Source organism: Phyllobates terribilis, unplaced genomic scaffold (genome assembly GCF_046119375.1).
Source record: "Phyllobates terribilis strain yellow unplaced genomic scaffold, ASM4611937v1 Scaffold_5__5_contigs__length_657084704, whole genome shotgun sequence".
NCBI lineage: Eukaryota > Metazoa > Chordata > Amphibia > Anura > Dendrobatidae > Phyllobates > Phyllobates terribilis.
This window is the reverse complement of record NW_027362765.1, coordinates 291,177,566-291,199,148: the sequence shown is the minus strand read 5'-3', so window position 1 is coordinate 291,199,148 and position 21,583 is coordinate 291,177,566. Positions and strand designations below refer to the sequence as shown.

At 40.9% G+C, this 21,583-nt stretch overlaps 1 protein-coding gene across 1 annotated transcript in view; it reads right to left on the bottom strand.

The window, feature by feature from the left end:
• The window catches only part of LOC141271544 (uncharacterized), a 64,733-nt gene that overhangs the window by 30,893 nt on the left and 12,257 nt on the right, over window positions 1-21,583 (bottom strand). Inside the window, exon 5 of the mRNA XM_073681598.1 lies at window positions 17,806-19,148. Within this exon, the coding sequence (XP_073537699.1) occupies window positions 17,806-19,148 (1,343 nt within the window). The remainder of the gene's footprint in view (window positions 1-17,805; window positions 19,149-21,583) is intronic.

Here is a 21,583-nt window from a genome sequence, read left to right as displayed (position 1 = left end):
CCCACCGGAGGAGTCTGGTTCTCTGGTGGTGGGCTCGTCCAATGCTGCCCTAAAGCAGGCCGGGCTAAGAAAAGTGTGGGTGGATGTTCCAAGGAGAAATAGGGGCGGCTGGGGACTCATTCCAAATAAAAGATTTCCTTTTTGTTACCTATGTGTCCTTTCTTCTGGTATTGTACACATCACCTTATACACCAATTTATATCTTATCATTCATCGTTTCTTTTTTTTCCATACATATAAATAAATTATATATATATATATATATATATATATATATATAATAACTGTTGGACACAGTAATGTTTCTGCCTTGAAATGAGGTTTATTGTACTAACAGAAAATGTGCAATCTGCATTCAAACAAAATTTGACAGGTGCATAAGTATGGGCACCCTTATCATTTTCTTGTTTTAAATACTCCTACCTACTTTTTACTGACTTACTAAAGCACTTTTTTTGGTTTTGTGACCTCATTGAGCTTTGAACTTCATAGCCAGGTGTATGCAATCATGAGAAAAGCTACTTAAAGTGGCCACTTGCAAGTTGTTCTCCTGTTTGAATCTCCTCTGAAGAGTGGCATCATGGGCTCCTCAAAGCAACTGTCAAATGATCTGAAAACAAAGATTATTCAACATAGTTGTTCAGGGGAAGGATACAAAAAGCTGTCTCAGAGATTTAACCTGTCAGTTTCCACTGTGAGGAACATAGTAAGGAAATGGAAGAACACAGGAACAGTTCTTGTTAAGGCCAGAAGTGGCAGGCCAAGAAAAACATCAGAAAGGCAGAGAGGAAGAATGGTGAGATCAGTCAAGGACAGTCCTCAAACCACCTCCAGAGAGCTGCAGCATCAACTTGCTGCAGATGGTGTCACTGTGCATCGGTCAACTATACAACGCACTTTGCACAAGGAGAAGCTGTATGGGAGAGTGATGCGAAAGAAGCCGTTTCTGCAAGCACGCCACAAACAGAGTCGGCTGAGGTATGCAAAAGCACATTTGGAGAAGCCAATTTCTTTTTGGAAGAAGGTCCTGTGGACTGATGAAACCAGGATTGAGTTGTTTGGTCATACAAAAAGGCGTTATGCATGGTGGCAAAAAAACACAGCATTCCAAGAAAAACAATTGCTACCCACAGTAAAATTTGGAGGAGGTTCCATCATGCTTTGGGGCTGTGTGGCCAATGCCGTCATCGGGAATCTTGTTAAAGTTGAGGGACGCATGGATTCCACTCAGTATCAGCAGATTCTTGACAATAATGTTCAAGAATCAGTGATAAAGTTGAAGTTCCATGCAGAGGAACAATTACAATGTTCTGGAACGGCCATCCCAGTCCCCAGACCTGAATATCATTGAACATCTGTGGGATCATTTGAAGAGGGCTGTCCATGCTCGGCGACCATCAAACTTAACTGAACTGGAATTGTTTTGTAAAGAGGAATGGTCAAAAATACCTTCATCCAGGAACTCATTAAAAGCTACAGGAAGCGACTAGAGGCTGATATTTTTGCAAAAGGAGGATCTACTAAATATTAATGTCACTTTTCTGGTGAGGTGCCCATACTTATGCACCTGTCAAATTTTGTTTGAATGCAGATTGCACATTTTCTGTTAATACAATAAACCTCATTTCAAGGCAGAAACATTACTGTGTCCAACAGTTATTACATATATCAAACTGAAATAGCTGTTGCAAAAACACCAATTTTTATAAAACATTAAGCTTAAGATTAATAGGGGTGCCCAAACTTTTTCATATAACTGTATTCCCTCGAAAACAATACATTTTATTTAGTTGATTAAAAGAACACCAAAATATCCCGTGTATTAAAATAACTTGTTGTCTTATTAGAAGACAATAGAGCTCCCAAAGTGATATGATGGCCTTGACAAGCCTTGATATGCCACTAATTGCGCGTGGAGGTTGGCACCCTAAAATTGCATATTTGGCGCTCCCATCCTTCAACAGCTTTCATCATGCAGCTCCATTTTTTATGAATCTATAATACCTACATCTGCCTCCTGATGAACCAGACACAGTTGGGGAAACGCGTGGAGGCGCTAATATGATATAAGATAAGTCTATCAATTTTCTTTTTGTTAAAATGTCTATCAATATCTCCTGTATACTTTCATTAGAAATAGGAGCAACTTTGTATTAGACTAGGCAGTCACCTTTATACTTTGTTTAGATCACCTGATAGGGATTAACAGGGAGAGACAGGGACAGCTGTCGCTGAGTGGGGGCACCAAATTTTAGGGGGCCAACCTCCACGCTAGGCAGGATTCAATTAGTGGCATATCAGGGCTTGTCAAGGCGGACGGTGTGGAGGCAGTATTTTATAGGAGAGGACAGTGTAGAGGCCATATACTTTAAAGTGTTGTCTGGTGTTAAACTATAATGCAATGTTCACACATCATGTTTTTTTTTTGCGTCACATATCTGCTTCAAAACCTAATCTTCAAGGGCATTTTGTTCAGGATTTTCTTGCTTTTTTGATGCATTTTTGGTGCATTTTTTCACTGTCCTTCTGTTTCTTTTTATTCATGTACATAAAGTTCTGTGAAAAAAAGAACCCAATTCTATTTTGGCATCAAAAACGCTAATACAAATTTTGATGCGTTTTTTTCACCACCCATTACTTTCTATAGGTGAAAAAACGCTGAAAGAAGTGACATGCTGTATTTTCCAAAAAAACATGCAAGGCACAAAATGCGGAACAAAAAAAAAAACATGATGTGTGAACTAAGAATTTTGGAATCTCATAGACTTTGCTGGTACTCCAAAAAGCTGCTGAAAATTTGCATAAAAATCTGCAGCAAAAAATGCTGAAAAAAACATGATGTGTGAACATAGCCTAAGTCTGCAGTCACTTTGTGTCTGCAAACTTGTGAATCCTGCACACTGTTAGGATTCTCTGGGGGCGGCAATCGTATGACCGCAAGTATGTGATATGCATACTCCCGGCCACATGTGAGCTAGATTTTGCATTGCATTGAGTGAGGCCGCGCCCATCTAGTCGGAATGTGGCCGGGAGTATGCATAGCGCATACTTGTGGTCACATGACCGCCGGAACCTGTGAAGTGCACGTACGCAATGTGAGGATTCGCAAGTCAGAGTGACTGCACACATAGAGTGACTGCAGACTTGGAGTTTAAGACTAGGCAACTCCTTTAAGAGGGTCAGGTCAGTGTTAGAGTTATATTTTGTGTAGGGAGCACAATGAGGAGCAATTATTATTCTGGGTTATTTTTAACGGCACCATGTAGGGATGTGGTGCAGACAGAGAAGATGGAAATCTGCAGAGACTAGCTGTAGATGTGAAAGTCATCATGATGTCTGGACCAGATGAAGAAGAAAGTGATGAGAAGGACAATTAGAGAAGATGACACCTATAAGGTATCTGAATATAATGTTTATTTGTGATACTGACTACGTCTCCACCATATTACACCAGTTCCTGTATGGTCTGCAGTCTGATGATGACTGGTAACAACAACTTCCAGTATCTCATCAATGGTAAGGACATTCTGTGAGTTGTAGGTTCATATGATACAAAGATATATAGGGCTGACCTCACATTGCAATTGATTGCTGTATTAAAATTCCAGTCCCCAAGAGCAGTTTGTTATTTAAAAAAAAAAAAGATCGCTTTCTTTACCTTCCCAGTGTCTAGCATTGAGTCTCGACTGCTGCACTCAGTGTGTGGAATAGACTGCAATGCTGGCATCATGTCAACAGCGCGGCAGTCAATCAGTGAGCTCAGCAGCTCTAAGTGGGGTGTTCCGTCTACACTGGCAGAGCCGCTGAGCTCACTGATTTGCTGTCCACATGACAACAGTGACGCATTCAATTCCAAACAATTGGTCATCAGCGGGAAGTCATCAGTGGACCCAGGTATGATGCGTAATGCACATTTTTTCTTTTATAACAAACTGCACTCGGAGTTTTGAATTTTCCGAAGCTGGACAATCCGTTTATATTTTGTGCTGTGCTCATGTACTAATAGTGGTTCTGGTGATGTATTCCTGCACTGCTGATTGTTGTGGTGATGTATTCTTGTATTACTGATGGTGCTGGTGATGTATTCTTGCACTGCTGAAGGTTCTGGTGCTGTATTTATGTACTGATGGTGGTTCTAGTGATATATTAATGTACTGATGGTGGTTCTGGTGATGGTGGCATCACAAGTCAAACAGTTTTTTTTTGTATAAATAAAAAAAGAAAGTTTGGTATTGCTGTAATCACACGGACCTGCAGAATCATATTCACATGTCACGTTTACCATACAATGAACACCTGAAAGGCAAAACCCAAAAAACAATGATGGAATTGTGTTTATTCACTGCATGGTTATATTGCACTGCAGGGTTATATTGCACTGCAGGAAAAGGCACTATTTCACTTTTTGGCCTGAAGCAGCAGAAAATATAGGATTCGCTCTGCTTTCTGCCAATGCCTTGTACCCGGCAAAGAGATATCAAGAAAACATAGGTTGGTGTAGTTTCTGCACAGATCGGTGGGGATACTGAGTTCTGAATGATAGACCATTAAGGGTTTGTCTAAAGCTCTTTAATGGTTAAAGGAAATCTGTCATCAGGATTTTGCTAAGTAAACCACAGGCACCGTCAGGTTGGCACTTGCGCAGATTGAGAACATCACTTTCCGATAAATGATACAATGCCTGTAGTTTACTTAGCAAAATGTTGATGACAGATTACCTTTAAAAAGCAAAGTGCTTGTAAAACCAAGCAACTTTGCAATTTACCCCTTATTAAAAATCCTCTACGTTCTCAGGAACAGAGGGATTTTGTGTACAGCTCATTGCCTAGGTTAGTGGCTACTGCCTTTAGGCTCTACACTCTAGACACTGGAAGCACTGCAATGAATCTGGCCAGCTTCAGCCCCGCTACTATGTTGCAGAGGTAAAGCTGCCCACTGCTAGCAGCCTGTGAGAGCGATCAGTTCAGACCACCAACATTGCTGTCAATCTTCATCAAAATTAGGTGTTCGTTGTTCAGTGGGCGGTTTGGAGCTCCATTGTTGAGACTAGTGAATCTAACAACCCAACTCCTCTCTGTGCTTCACTGATTGATAAATCCTACCCAAGTCTAGCGAGTGCTGTCAATCAATGAAGCTGGGGGGGGGGGGGGCTGGCTGTCAGATTGACAGATGGATGATGCATCAGTCCGCCGACAGCGAATCAAGCATCTAATTTGCATTTACTTCAAAGACGTTTTCTTGAAAAGTAGCCTATGGATTTTGGAATTAACTGTATATTTCTTCGTAGAGAAAGCCACCCTACATGGGAATGTGCTTACATTATAATGCCATTTTCCCATAATGGACTACCTTTTAGCTGCTTTCCGTTGCAGCCATATTTAGTTTTTGTTTTTTCGTTGTTTTCTCCCATTCTTCCAAGAGTTATAACTTTTGCATTTTTCCGACAACATAGTCATATGTTGGTTATTGCAGGACAACTTGCAGTTTTGAATAATACCAACCATCCATTTGACCATATAGTCGAATGGAAAATGGGGGAGATTGAAAAACTGTAGTTATATGGTGAACAAAAAAATTCAATTAAGCAATTGTTTTTTGAGTCTTGAGAACATGATTATTTAGGTCAATATGTTATAGCACCATTTTGGGGTACATGCAATGGTTTGCTTTTTGTTGCATTACTTGTGGAGGTACATCGACCCCCAAAAAATTAATTGTAGCATTTCAGTTTCTTTTCTTGTTTAATGGCGTTAAATCTTTTTTTTTTTTTTACTTTTCACTATATATTTTTAGTCTCCTTAGCAAAAGTTGAACCTGTGAACGTCTGTTCTATATACTGCAATACTACAGTATTACAGTATATAGTAAAAAAACATAGTCTCCTATTAAACCTAAGGGCTTCACAAGAGTCCCAAGGAGGCAACCAACAGGGCCATTCAGCAGGCCCCAGGCTGGCAATCTTGCGGACTCCTTGATAACGCTGAAGGGGAATCAGTTGGACAAATGTGGAGCATTTTGTGCTTAACCCCTTCACAACACAGCCAATTTCCGTTTTTGCATTTTCATTTTTTCTCACCCTTCTTCCCACAGCTATGACTTTTTTTATTTTTCATGATGGCATAAAAATGAGGGCTTATTTTTTGCGGGACGTGTTGTACTTTTGAATGACCCCATTCATGTTACCACATAATGTACTGGAAAATAGGAAAAAAAAAATCCAAGTTGGGCGAAATTCTGAACAAAATGCAATTTTGACATTGTTGTTTTGGAATTGTTTTTTACGGTGTCCATTTTGCGGTAAAAATGACCTTGCAATATGATTATATTCATCAGTACAATTACGGCGATACCACACATGGCAAGTTTTTTTTAATTATTTTAGTGGTGAAAAAAAATCAGAAATTTAGCGGGGGCTTGTGTTGCCATTTTCCAAGAACAGTAACTGTTTTATTTTTCGGTCAATGGACCTGTGGGATGGCTTATTTTTGCAGAGTGAGACAAAGTTTTTATTAATAAAATTTTGGGATAGATTTGATGTTTTGATTGCTTTTTACAGCATTTTTTGTAGAATTGCAGCAACCCCAAAAAATGGAATTTTGACGTTCTTGATTTTTTTTCTCTTTAGAATGTTTACTGATCGGGTTAATTATTTTTATATAGATTGGAATTTTTCTGAACACAGCAATAACACATATGTATTTTTTAGTATCTTTATTTTTAATGGGGGAAAGGGAGATGATTTGAACTTTTTTTTTTTCAAACATTTTTATTTACTTTTCATTGTTCTGGTTAGTCCCCTTAGGGGACTTGAAGCTGCGATCCTCTGATTGCCTGTGCTATGTACAGCGATGCTGCATATAGCAAAAATCACGGTCTCCTTTGAAGCCCAGGCCACAGGCAGCATTTCAAAGGAGTTCCATAATGACAGGCACGGTGGTCTTCAGCAGACTACTGGCTGTCATAACAACGCATCAGCGACCCACAATCACATCACAGGCGCGCAAATAGGCGCTTAGAATTATGCCCTCATGCCAACGCGTTAAATGCCACTGTCAGATGCATTGAACAGTTTGACAATCGTGGGCAGAGCTCCGCTCCACCTGCAATTGCAAGAGGCAGGTCTTAGCTGTAACACGCAGCCGTCAACTGCCGCTTCTGACTTACATGTACGGCGCCTGTTGTGAAAAGGTAAAAATGCCACTGTCAGAGACTAACAGTGGCATTTGATGGGTTAAAAAGCACAGATTAGCATGAGCTCACATGGTTGCTGGTTCAGCTCCTTAGCCCGCTCCATACACCTACTACTGAAAAGGGACGCAATATTCTGAGATATGTCAGTAAAGGGCTAATTTTAAGGAATCGAAAAACCTGTTTAAAAATGCTGATGATCAGGATATAGTAAGGAATTGCTGCAAATGAAACTTGTTATACACGTGGTCTTTGCAGGAGCCATCATTGTCAATTAAGAAGATGGGGAGAGATACATGTAGAATAATTGGGTGAGAAGGTGCAGTGAAGCTCTTAACCACACCAAGGGTACACTAAGCACCTCATTACAAAACACTACTCCAAAAGCATATATAGTGCATATTAGCTAGAGATAAATGTATCATATCTCCCCATTTAATCAACATAGGCAAAACTATGCAGTGGGTCCCCAATCATTACACCTAAATTTGGAATAATTCCAAATACCACTTGCAAATATATAATAACATTCTTTATTGAAAAATAATAATTAAGAAAATCATTATTAGATGATCACAAATTTTAAAAGAGATTTTTTTAGAGGAAAAAGGATGAAACAAAAGAATCATCAAGCACATATGGACAATAATGAATTCCCAGTGGACTCTAATTGCTATGGGTAAGTATTTATAGAAAAAGGACTAGGTAGAGGAATAGTAGTGACATCTCCCATACCAGGTAGTAATATACTCGAAAATGTAGCCATACAAATGAAATCATAGGTCATATTCCATATTAGTGAAGGCCCTAAGGTTGAATACAATAGTATGGCACACAAAAGGGATCTATCTATATGGAGAGAAAAGACGTAGTTCACGTCTTCTTTTCTGTTATTTAAACTAACTGCTAGGCTGTTTCCGCATGGAACATGTCACTACTTTTCCGAACCCTGAAGTGGTTAAAAGAGGTAACGAAAGACTGAACATGTGCACAGAAATGTCATTTTTAAATTTCTGTGCATTTTTAGCAGCGGTTTTGCAGCGCTTTTTCCGGCGGGATCCAGCTGCAACCCATCTGAAAAAGACATCATGTGCACATACCCATAGAAAGGAATTGGAAGTGTTTTTGAAGCAGTTTTTGAAGAGGATTTTGGAGGAAAGTGATGTTTAGTTTGGACATTCATTTTGTGCCGACAGACTCCCTTTTAGTTTTTATTCAGAGGTCACAATGGCTTCCTTTTTATATTCAGAAGCGGTGCAGTAGCTTCATTTTATATTCAGGGAGCACAGTGGTTCATGTTGTATTTAGTAGCTTCATTTTGTATACAGGATAACCGTGCAATTCAGTTTTATTCAGCGGGACAATTTAGGATAGTTTCTATTAGGGACAAATAGGATATATTTGTGTTCTGGTGGTACAGTGAGGGGATTTTTTTATTTTAGGGGCGTATTTGTATTCAGAGACTCAGGTTAGGGCCTATCTCTTTTAAGAAGCACAGCATGTGGCTTTCTAATTTGGTGTGACCTATATGTGATTTTGTTATTTTCAGGGTGTGGTATGTGGTTTTGCGGGGGCCATGTGCACACGTTGAGTATTTGGTCAGTATTTTACATCAGTATTTGTAAACCAAAACCAGGAGTGGGTGAAAAATGTAGAAGTGGTGACTTGTTTCTATTATACTTTTCCTCTGAGGCTGCGTGTCCACGATACATAATAGCAGCGTTTTGGATGGCTCACCTGCGCGGTGTCCAAAAACGCTGCGTTCTACATTAGAAGCACAGTGGATGGGATTTATAGAAATCCCATGCCCACTGTTCTTCTATTTGACGCCGCGTAAACTCACCGGTGGTGCAGCAGAAATTTCCCCAATAGAATTTATAGGATGCGGTAATGCCACGTGTTCAATAAACACATGTGAATTTACCTGCGTGATTGGACACAGCAAAAATACAGTGTCAAAAGCGCTGCTATAGCATGACTGTTCCACTCCTGGTTTCGGCTTACACATACTGATGTAAAACACTGACCAAATACTCAACGAGAAAGTGAGGAACCAAAGACATCTACACAGCAAAGTCTGCAGAGACAAGTCGTGACCAGGAGAAGCTGTCATAACTGGACAAAGGTGGAACAGAAAAGAAATCGCACGACTCTTGTCAGAACAGATGTCACTGGATATAAATGTTTATAGATAGGAACATTCTTGTTGGTGAAAAAACAACTCCCAGCATATCCTTGCCGTTGTTAAGGATGTACAAGAAGGTGTAATTTTACACAGTAAAAAAAACATGGCAGCAATAGTTACCAGACTTTTCAAAACCTGAATTGTTTTGTCCCTTTTCCCCATACTGGACCCCTAGGTACGTCTATTCGTACAGTGTCCTCCGTTATCATGTATGTAGTTTCTTTTTGTTCATAACAAAGTGGTTTAGTATGGATATAAAAGCAGTAGATAAGAAATTTCACATTGTTCTCATCACTTTGACCTCCAAACATAAAAACATGAAACATAAGATCTATTGATCGTTGTCACAATGTACAGGAAGACAAGCAGTGCAGTTTGAATCTATGGGCTTGTTAATCCTTTTATTATTTTTATATTGATGTGATCCCCTCATCAATGAACTTTTTAGGCTATGTGCCCACGTAGCAGATTTGATGAAGAGCGTTTTTGACTCTCTCTGGCAGAAAAAAACGCATGCAGATTTACATGCGTTTTTTCTGCCAGACAGAAGCGTTTTTTCAGCGCTTTTACATGCGTTTTCGCATGCGTTTTTTCAAGCACTTTTCCAAGCGATTTTGAGCATCACTTGGAAAAGTGCTTGACAAGTTGGTCACACAATATAAATCCATGCAACTGGCATAGATTTATATTGTGTGACCAACTTAGATGCTTGAAATGCTGCATCTATACCGTAGTTAAAAAAAAAAAGAATCAAAGAGTGAAAAATAAAAAAACCCTGTATACTCACCTCTCCAGTCTGCTCCCAGCGGCGATCCTCTCTCCTCAGCGTTCCGCGGTGTACTTGCAGGACCTGCGGTTACGTCATTTAGTCAGCTGATGGTCATGTGACCATCACTTGACCGCTAATTTCAGCAGTCGCGTGACCATCAGCTGACTAAATGATGTCACCGCAGGTACTGCAAGTACACCGTGGGACGCTGAGGAGAGAGGACGCTACCGGGAGCAGACCGGAGAGGTGAGTATACAGTTTTTTTTAATTTTTCACCGCGTGGTAGCCGGGATAAAGAGGAGTTGTAGTCTCCTCTTCATCCTGGGTACCACACGCACCGCGATTACGCTGCAAATTCGCGGCCATTGAATTAAATTGAAACACATCAAATCCACATATACCTGCGGGTTTGCTGCGTTTCAATGTTCCTCAATGGCCGCGAATTTGCAGCGTAATCGCGGTAGAAATGGTCATGCTGCGTTTTGCAACGCAATGCGAATTCGGCGTGCTAATTAGCGCATCATGTGCACAGCACATCCGAATTCACATTGCTTTGCATGGCAGATGGTTTTACAAGCATTTTCGCGGGCGTAAAAACGCCGCAAAAACGCTAAGTGGGCACATGGCCTAAAGGCCCCGTCACACTTAGCGACGCTGCAGTGATCCTGACAACGATACGACCTGTCAGGGATCGTTGCTGCGTCGCTATGTGGTCGCTGGTGAGCTGTCAAACAGGCAGGCTCACCAACAATCAGGGGAGCAGCGACATCTTGGAAAGAATCTTTCCACAATGTCCTGCTCCTGGTTACCAGCCTGCTGAAGCAGGAGCAGGCTGGTAACCATGATAAACAGCGGGTTACTAGGGGCACACGCGCACCTAGTAACCCGCTGTTTATCATTGTTACGAGCCTGCTACGGTGAGCGGAAGGTTACCGCTCACCGTAGCAGAGTGGTAACCATGATAAACAGCGGGTTACTAGGTGCGCGTGTGCCCCCTAGTAACCGGCTGTTTATCATGGTTACCAGCCTGATCGCTGCTCCCGCTGGTCACACACAGCGATGTGTGCTGACCAGCGGGAGGGCAACAACCAAAAAAAGGTCCAGGACATTCTGCAGCGATCAGCGACCTCACAGCAGGGGCCTGATCGCTGCAAAGTGTCACTCATAGCGACATCGCTGGTGAGGTCGCTGTTGCGTCACCAAAACTGTGACACAGCAGCGATCTCGCTAGCAATCTCGCTATCTGAGACGGGGCTTTATACCTTTTAGGTGATTTATTTTTGGTATTACATCATTCCTTAAGAATTGAACTCTACATTCTTATGAATTAAGTGCTGCATGTTTTTAATGTGCACTTTCTTTGACTACTATATTTATAGATGATATATCAAGAACCAAGCACTTTTTGATAATTAAAAAGGTCTATAGGATCTTCTATCTGATTATTTTTGTCCGGGTCACTCTTCACTATATATTTACATACCAATTTTTGCACCGTATACCTTCACCTTCATTAATTTTATCTTTCTACAAAAATCACGGAGGCAAAGTACAAAACGTATGTATAACACAAAAAAACTTCTTATTGGATATACAAAACAGGCTAACATACATAAACACAAAAGTTAGAAAAGGTCAGCAAGCAAGAACACAGGTGTTTAAGGCTGCAGGCCCACAATCAAATAGCAGGGCATGGTCTTATGCACTCGCACTTTATGTATTTCCTGATCTATAGATATTACATATGATCATCATAATGGAGGATAGGAATATCAGCATACATACTGCTTGACTTTTGTGAAGATCTCTATAACCATGACTTGCTATTTGATTGTGGGCCTGCAGCCTTAAAAACCAGTGTTCTTGCTTGCTGACCTTTTTTAACTTTTGTGTTTATGTATGTTAGCCTGTTTTGTATATCCAATAAAAGTTTTTTATACATACTTTTTGGACTGTGGCTCCGTTATTTTTGTAGGAATTTATTGGTAAGGAGTGTCCATGTGGACTATTTATTTTGGCCACTTACTTAAAGCTTCTGGCCATGATAGACTTAACTTACTTATAATGTTGTCAGTTTGGATGATCTTGATCATATTTATTTTATCTGGTCAGTTTTGCTGTATATGATTTTCATTTGTTTCTTGTCCACTTTGTTTTCAATAAAGATTATTTTAATATTTCATTATCGGTTTTATGCTGGATTTGTGTAGTTGTTATTATGGTTCTTTAGATTTCATAAATTTCCAAGCGCTAAAATAAAACTTCAATTTATCAGAAGAATTTTATAGATTTCTCAAATTAAGGAAATACGTGAGGAAACACATTACATTTCCATTGGTCCTTCCAAAACCCAATAGAAGTTATCCTATGGAAAACCAGAGAAATGTATTCAATAATAAATCTAGACTCTTCTTCCTCAAAACCTCCCTATGCCCAAAAATGGGAAAGGGAATTAAATACTCAACAAGGCCAATGATGAAAGGAACACCATTCCTACAGTAAAGCATGGAGATGGATCGCTGATGTTTTGGGGATGTGTGATCTACAAAGGCACAGGAAACTTGGTAAAAGTTGAAGGAAAGATGAATGCAGCACGTTATCAGCAAATACTGGAGGCAAATTTGCACTCATCAGCCCGGAAGCTGCGCATGGGACGTTTTTTTGTTATCATTCATATTCTCTGAAACAAGGCCAAGAAAGCAAAAATTCTGCCGGGGTATGTAAACTTTTGAGCACAACTGTAGATTAAATGATGAATATTGTTATAGTATCTCTATAGAAAAAAAACATACATGTCACAATTATAGTACTCGAAAGCATTGTTTACTTTCTCATTTTGCAAGTATTACTTCTTAGTGACTTATTTGTACTATTTGTTTGGTTTATTCCCCACCAACCCCTCCCTCCATTAATCTCCCCTCTTCCCTGGCATCCCTCCTAATATTAAAAATGTTGTAAAATCTCAATAAAAATAATTTATAGATACCACTACTAGCTGCAGATATTGGGTTATTAGTGTTAGGAAGGTGCCAGGCCACCATACTGAAAGTGCAGCACCCAAGAGAAAATTAACTTTATTCTTCCGCCGGCTTTCAGTCATGCAGGCGTTCCAACAGTCACCGTTCAGTAGATAGTGATCGGAGGTTGTAAGCACACCCTGGCACTGACTGACAGCCGGATCTGCAGTGCATCAGCTCACAGTGCTGCACCAATATGCCTGAAAGGCGGTGGCTCCCAAGAGGAATAAAGTTCATTTTCTCCCGGGTGCCGCACTTTCAGTACAATGGCTGGACACCTTCATATCGCTATTAACCTACAGATTAACTCTATATCTGCATAAAATAGTGGTATCCGACATGACAGGATCTCTTTAAGGAGTATGTGAGCCGCAATATTTACATTTACATTGTTATCAATGACATCATACAGCGAGCATCATTTGTCATGTAGGGTGACAGCCCTTTGTCCTATATTCTCATACTTTGGCAGAGACATTAATTCGGGGGTATAGCCCAGTTCTGTACCCGCTTCCAAGAGTAATTTGTTTCTCATTTGCATACACTTGTAATGTGCTGGACTGGAAGTTTTCCCAGTAAGTGGACACTTGGCTTTCTCCCTCCTCCTTTTTTACTATATATGACTGATAACCTTTATTGACATGGGTCAGTCTGAGCATGCTGTGAGCACCATGAATACTTGTACAATTACATCACTGAACCTGTGATTTGTTTTCTTTTGAATGGAGCCACTAGTGGGTAGAAATACACTTTTAAATCACTTATACGTTGTTGGATTATAAGATTCTCATTGTTGTATAAAATGACACATGAATTGTTTTGCAATCTATTTACTGAAGTGCAAGGGATACATGATACCTAGAATGCAGATATACAGTGGGTACGGAAAGTATTCAGACCCCTTAAAAATTTTCACTCTTTGTTTCATTGCAGCCATTTGGTAAATTCTAAAAAGTTCATTTTTTTCACATTAAAGTACACTCTGCACCCCATCTTGACTGAAAAAAAAACAGAAATGTAGACATTTTTGCAAATTTATTAAAAAAGAGTAACTGAAATATCACATGGTCATAAGTATTCAGACCCTTTGCTCAGACACTCATATTAAGGTCACATGCTGTCCATTTCCTTTTGATCCTCCTTGAGATGGTTCTACTCCTTCATTGGAGTCCAGCTGTGTTTAATTAAATTGATAGGACTTGATTTGGAAAGGCACACACCTGTCTATATAAGACCTCACAGCTCACAGTGCATGTCAGACCAAATGAGAATCATGAGCTCAAAGGAACTGCCCAAGGATCTCAGAGCCAGAATTGTGGCAAGGCACAGATCTGGCCAAGGTTACAAGAGAATTTCTACATTACTCAAGGTTCCTAAGAGCACAGTAGCCTCCATAATCCTTAAATGGAAGAAGTTTGCGACCACCAGAAGTCTTCCTAGACCTGGCCGTCCAGCCAAATTGAGCAATCGTGGGAGAAGAGCCTTGGTGAGAGAGGTAAAGAAGAACCCCAAGATCACTGTGACTGAGCTCCAGAGATGCAGTAGGCCGATGGAGAAAGTTCCACAAAGTCAACTATCACTGCAGCCCTCCATCAGTCGGGTCTTTATGGCAGAGTGGCCCGACGGAAGCCTCTCCTCAGTGGACTCCCAGACTATGAGAAATAAGAATCTCTGGTCTGCTGAGACAAAGATAGAACTTTTTGGTGATAATTCTAAGCGGTAAGTGTGGAGAAAATCAGGCACTGCTCATCGCCTGCCCAATACAATCCCAACAGGGAAACATGGTGGTGGCAGCATCATGCTATGGGGGTGTTTTTCAGCTGCAGAGACAGGACGACTGGTTGCAATTGAAGGAAACATGAATGCGGCCAAGTACAGAGATATCCTGGATAAAAACCTCTTCCAGAGTGCTCTGGACCTCAGACTTGGCTGAAGGTTCACCTTCCAACAAGACAATGGCCCTAAGCACACAGCTAAAATAAAAAAAGGAGTGGCTTCAGAACAACTCTGTGACCATTCTTAACTGGCCCAGCCTGAGCCCTGACCTAAACCCAATTGAGCATCTCTGGAGAGACCTGAAAATGGTTGTCCACCAACGTTCACCATCCAACCTGACGGAAATGGAGCGGATCTGCAAGGCAGAATGGCAGAGGATCCCCATATAAAGGTGTGAAAAACTTGTTGCATCATTCCCAAGAAGACTCATGGCTGTACTAGTGCAAAAGGGGGCTTCTACTCAATACTGAGCAAAGGGTCTGAATAGTTATGACCATGTGATATTTCAGTTTTTCTTTTTTAATACATTTGCAAACATTTCTACATTTCTGTTTTTTTCAGTCTAGATGGGGTGCGGAGTGTACTTTAATGAGAAAAAAATGAACTTTTTAGAATTTACCAAATGGCTGCGATGAAACAAAGAGGGAAAAATTTAAAGGGGTCTGAATACTTTCCGTACCCACTGTAATGATTGATTGCGGTGTTTGACACTTTTTACTGCTTAATAACACAGTGATGGTATAATTACTGATTGTTAGTACCTGTATAAATACTGATCACAGCTGCTTTATTGTAAGGGTCATGCTGATGTGCGAACAAATCAATCTGATCTCGGGACTGCAATGCACGGACTGGCCGCGGCTCTGCTGACTCGAGTGTGACAGCTTCCTATAATTCTATGAGGCTGTCACACTCAGGTGCTGAGAGTCTTAGCCAGTCCGTGCTTCGACCAATTTTGCACGAATGTCTGCATGAGCCCTAAGGCCACATTAACACATCTGTTTTTTTTTATGTACAAGAAAAACGGACCGAGTTTCATCAGCAATTTTCATCAGGTTTTGGTAAAAATGTATTTGGTTCTATTCACTGATGAGAAAAAAAGTCTCTCCACCTTCTCTTATCAGTCATAGACTTGGTCACTGACCAACAGACTTGCATTGTTGATTTTGATCCAACATCAGACATATCTCCGTGACTTTGTATGGGCCACTCAGAATGAGGTAAAAATCTGACATGTGAACAGCCCCATACAGTGTCATAGGGACGACTGCTACCAGTGAAAAAACAGATAGCACTGACACATGAAAAACAAACTTGTGAATGAGCCCTTATGCTTGAGCAAAGCTCACTGGAGCTAAAACATCGCAAGGGTTAATAAAAATCCTCATTTCTCTGGATGTGCTGCCTCACTCAACATATTGATTAATTGTGGGTGACTGCTGGATAAAGTCCACAGAGGCGTGCACCCTCTATTACATACTGCCAGAACTGCGCCTTTCCTTTAATTGTCTTTTGACTGTTTTTTCTATGATTTTCTCATACTGGTAAAAATAAATGAAAAATGGCATGCATCTCCTACCCATTTCAGTGTTAAAAATTTACAGCACACAGATGGCATGATTTTTCATGGTACATAGACTTGGACATGTCTCCGTGATTTTTTTTTTTGTGAACACACTTCTGCAACAAAACAGACATGTGAACAGCTCAATTGGTTACAATGGGTGCATGTTCTATCTGTGAAAAAAAACAGATAGCACAAATACGTGAAAAACAGACATCTAAATGAGACACTAAAGGGGTTGTCCGGTCCAAATCGATAGGTTTGCAGTCACTCTGTGTGACTGCAGACTTATGAATTCCCCCAGCTCACGCACTGTGTGCTGCGAGGATTCTCCGGTTTCTGAGCCGGGAACGGAGAGTACATATGAGTTATACATACTCCCAGCCAGAGTCTGTCCAGTGGGCGCAGCCTTGCTCCATATATTCTTGTAGGGAGCGAGGTCGCGCCCGACTGGTGATGCGGTCATCCAGTGGGCTTGGCCAATTGAAGTCATGGCCTAGCTCCATACAAGCGTATGGAGTGAGGCTGCGCCCACTGGACGGGCCCTGGCCAGGATTATGTACATACCATCCGGTCCCGACATTTGGACCTCAAACGGGGCCCATCAAACAGCGAATTCATTGCCAATTAAACTCAGCCCATAGTAGGTCTTTCAGAAACTAGATCTTCAGAGTCTTCATCCCCTAGGGGTGCGGAGCCTCACAGTGTGCTCCTTAACCGTGGGGCACGTTAGTTTAACGGCCGCCCCATCCGCATCTTTTCCAGAGTAGGACACTTCCAAATGATGTGTTACCCTTCGGTCCCGGCTCAGGAACCTGCAATCCCTGCAGCGCACACTGCGTGTGCTGGGGGAATTAATAAGTCGGCAGTCACACAGAGTGACTGCAGACTTATCGATTTGGACGGGACAACCTTTAAGGTAAGCATGGTTTTGATGTTTTTTTTTACTACTAAACATGCAACAGAAAATGTACCTAAAACCATCAAAAAACATGCTTGTTTCTGCAATACTGCACTGTGTGACCTTACCATTAGGCCGTGTACATATGATGCAATCACAAGGTGTTTTTTCCGCAATTTTTCTAAAACATTGTAAAAATGCAGCAATTTTACTGCATTTTTGAAAAATTGCGGCAGAAAAAATACTTCAGGAACACATCATGTGAAGACAGCCTTAATCTCCAGGAAAATTATGTAATGTTTGTGCGTCATGTTGGGTTGGATCCACAGACTGAATTTCAGTAGATAACACTTGGATCAAACACTGTTCTATCACTGTGTGATTCCCTTTATAAGACCTAGGTCATGTGAGCAGTTTCTCCCGTGTGTGAATTTTTTGATGCCTAGTAAGATCTGATCTGGTGCTAAAGCATTTCCCACATTCTGTACAGAGAAACGGCTTCTCTCCAGTGTGAATTCTCTGATGGTCAATGAGTCCGGATTTATGTGCAAAACATTTCCCACATTCACAACATGCAAAAGGCTTCTCCCCTGTGTGAACCTTTAAATGACGAGCAAGAGCTGATTTGTTGGTAAAGCATTTCCGACATTCGGAACAAGGAAACAGATTCTCCCCTGTGTGAGTTCTCAGATGTTCCACAAGACCGGTTTTATGGATATAACCTTTGCCACATTCTTGACATGAAAACAGTCTCTCTCCTGTATGACTTTTCTGATGTCGCAAAAGCTCTGATTTATGAAAAAAATATTTCCCACATTCTGAACATGGAAAGGTCTTTGCCCCTATGTGAATTTTCCAGTGTTTGTTAAGATCTGATTTTTTGCTAAAGTATTTTCCGCATTGTGGACATGAAAACAGATTGTCTACTGTGTCACTTGTCTGAGGTTCAAAGAGATTTGGTTCCTTAGTTAAAACTATCCTGTTATATGAAAACAGCTTCTCCTCTGTATGGACTTTCTGATGTCTAACAAGATCTGATTTCAGGAAAAAACATTTTCCACATTCAGGACATGAAAACGGTTTGTCCCCTGTATGACGTTTCTGATGTTTAAAAAGATCTGATTTGTAGACAAAACATTTGCCGCATTCTGAACATTGAAACATTTTCTCTCCTGTGTGACTTTTACGATGCCGAATAAGAAGCGACTTCCGGGAAAAACTTTTCCCACATTCTAAACATGGAAACGGCCTTTCTCCTGTGTGACTTCTCTGATGTTCAACAAGACCTGTTTTCTGGGTGAACCGTTTTCCACATTCTGAACATGAATATGGTTTCTCCTCCAAGTTGATTTCTTGAACAGAGTTTTGGTTGAAACATTTCCCGCATTCTGTGCACAAAAACAAATTTACGCTGGTGTGTTGTTTAAAACATTCTCCGTTTTCTGAATACTTAAGAGGCCATTCTCCCATGTATGAAGACTGGCTGAAGTTACCACAGTCACTTTCAGGAGATGGATATATTTGACCCTCTCTATAACTTGTACTTTGTGTTATAATTTGTGACTGCTCAGAAAACGAATGTTTTTCATTGGAGGGATCAGAATGTATTGGTCCATCGTGACGTTGTGAACAGATACTTGAGGTAATGAGATTTCCATTAAAAGTATCTTTAGTGATATTGTTCTCTTTTCCTCCAAATGTTGAGGATAACAAGACACGTCCCTCTGGTTCCTTCTTATAGCCATCTGCTGAGAAGAAAAGCGATGTTGTCATTTTTTATTTTTAATAAAAAAAAAATTACTGACACTTTATTTATTCTATCTTAATTTCTCATTTTTGCTTTATCTGGCAAAATCAGCTATTCATCATGGGTTTAAAGGGGTTGTCCACTACCCGAACAAACCTTTCTTAATCACCATGTTCTCCCTTAATAAAATAATAACAGCTATACTCACCGCTGGTGTCGGCACTTACACTTCCGGTACTGGCTTGACACACGTATGTATGTATGTATGTATGTATGTATGTATGTATGTATGTATGTATGTATGTCACACGAGCCCTGCAGCCAATCAGCGGTCGCTTCACACTCCCTTTATCTGGACAAATCGCACATTCAGAGGAAGGGAGACAGCACCGGCAGCTATAACTTCCTCCAGGTATCAGTTAAGTCCGGATGCAGGGGAGAGTGAAGTGGTCCTTGATTGGCTGAAAGGCTTACGTGACATACATAACGTCACGAGAAACCCGGGAGAGCCAGTGCCAACACCTCTGGAACGGCGCCTGCACCTATGGCTGCTATTTTCTAAGGAGGGAATACAGTGTATTAAAAGGTGTTGTCCAAGTAGTAGACAACCCCTTTAAGCAATCTATGGAGAACAGACAATAGCGCTTGAGAAGAGGATAGTTAGTTAGGACGAGGTTAACGATGTATTAAAGGATCAATTAAGAAATAAGTTATGAGAAAAATCCTCTTTTCCTCTTTTAAAAGTATGTCTAGAGAAACAAACTGGAAGTAATTGACCTGCATAAAATAATATGTGTTTTCAAGTATTTTACTTCTTATACCTATATTAGTTTTAAAGTGTCAAAAAAAAAAAAAAAAATGAAATCAATGAGGTGGGATAAGAAATTTACATTTTTGATGCCCTGAGCCAAATTTTGACACATTTGGTGCAATTTTATCCCAAACACAATGAAGGTGCAACAAATGTCTCACTGTTAAATATTATTTATTTAATTTACATATTACACATTTTAAAAAAAATGTCATAGGCAGAGTGACTCAATAGAGAACTATAGAAAAATACATAGGCATAATAAGCATTTCATTGTAATCTCCAAATGTCTAAAAGTCTAATTCCTAGTGGAAAATACATTTCAGTAAGCAGACTCACATGGTATATATAGAATTTGAAGACATGGTTGTACCATAGCCCTAGTGTCCCAACACGGGTTTCACCCAGCTTCATCTGGACACGCCCCCTGATGAAGCTGGGTGAAACACGCGTTGGGGCGCCAGGGCTATGGTACAACCAGGTCTTCAAATTCTATATATACCATGTGAGTCTGCTTACTGAAATGTATTTTCCACTAGGAATTAAACATTTAGACATTTGCAGATCACAATGAAATGCTTATTTTACCAGTGTATTTTTCGGTAACTCTCCATTAAAGGGGTTGTCTGGTCCAAAGTGATAAGTCTGCAGTCACTCTATGTGAGTGCAGTCACTCTATGTGAGTGCAGTCACTATGTGAGTGCAGTCACTATGTGAGTGCAGTCACTATGTGAGTGCAGTCACTCTGTGTAACCCTCCCAGCGCACGCACTGTGCACTGCAGGGATTCGCTGGTTTCAGACCCAGGGCCGGAGGTGGGCGTGGCCTCGCTTTCATACCCTTGTATTGAGCGAGGCCGCTCCCTGCCTAGTGACGCGGCAGGACAGTGGACGTGACCGACTAGAGGCCATGGTCTCGATCAATATAAGTGTATGGAAGCAAGGCTACACCCACTGGCCGAGAGTATGTATAACTCATACGTATCCTCCGGTCCCAGGTCTGAAACCGGTGAATCCCAGCAGTGCACAGTGCGTGCGCTGGGGGATTCATAAGTCTGCAGATTTATCGATCTGGACTAGACGACCCCTTTAAAACCTGCACGACACCCACTGTGTATGTACAGCGCGTGTCGAAAGCGGGTGTATGGAGCAGGCTCCCGCAGTGAGCCCACCCCATACCCACTGGCAGGTGATGGCTGTGTAAGACAACAAAGACCTGCCCCTAACAATTGCGGGTGGAGCAGTCAGTCTCTGACAGTGACATTTAACACGCGACGACGTGAACGCTTGTCATCAACTAAGTGAGCCCGTGACTTGATCGCGGGTCGCCAACTGGTTATCATGACAGCCGGGGGTCAGCTGATGACCCCCATGCTTGTCATTATGGAGCTCCTTTGAAATCCTGCCTGTGGCCGGGTTTCAAAGGAGACTGTGATTTCTGCTATATGCAACGATGCTATGGCATTGCTGTATATAGCACAAGCGATCGGATCATCAAGTCCCCTAATGGAGATAACAAAAACAATAAAAAGTAAAAAATAAAAAATAAAAAAATAAAAAGTTCAAATCACCACTTTTACCCCCCATTGAGAGATATTAAAATATGTCCGATCTATCAAAATATAAA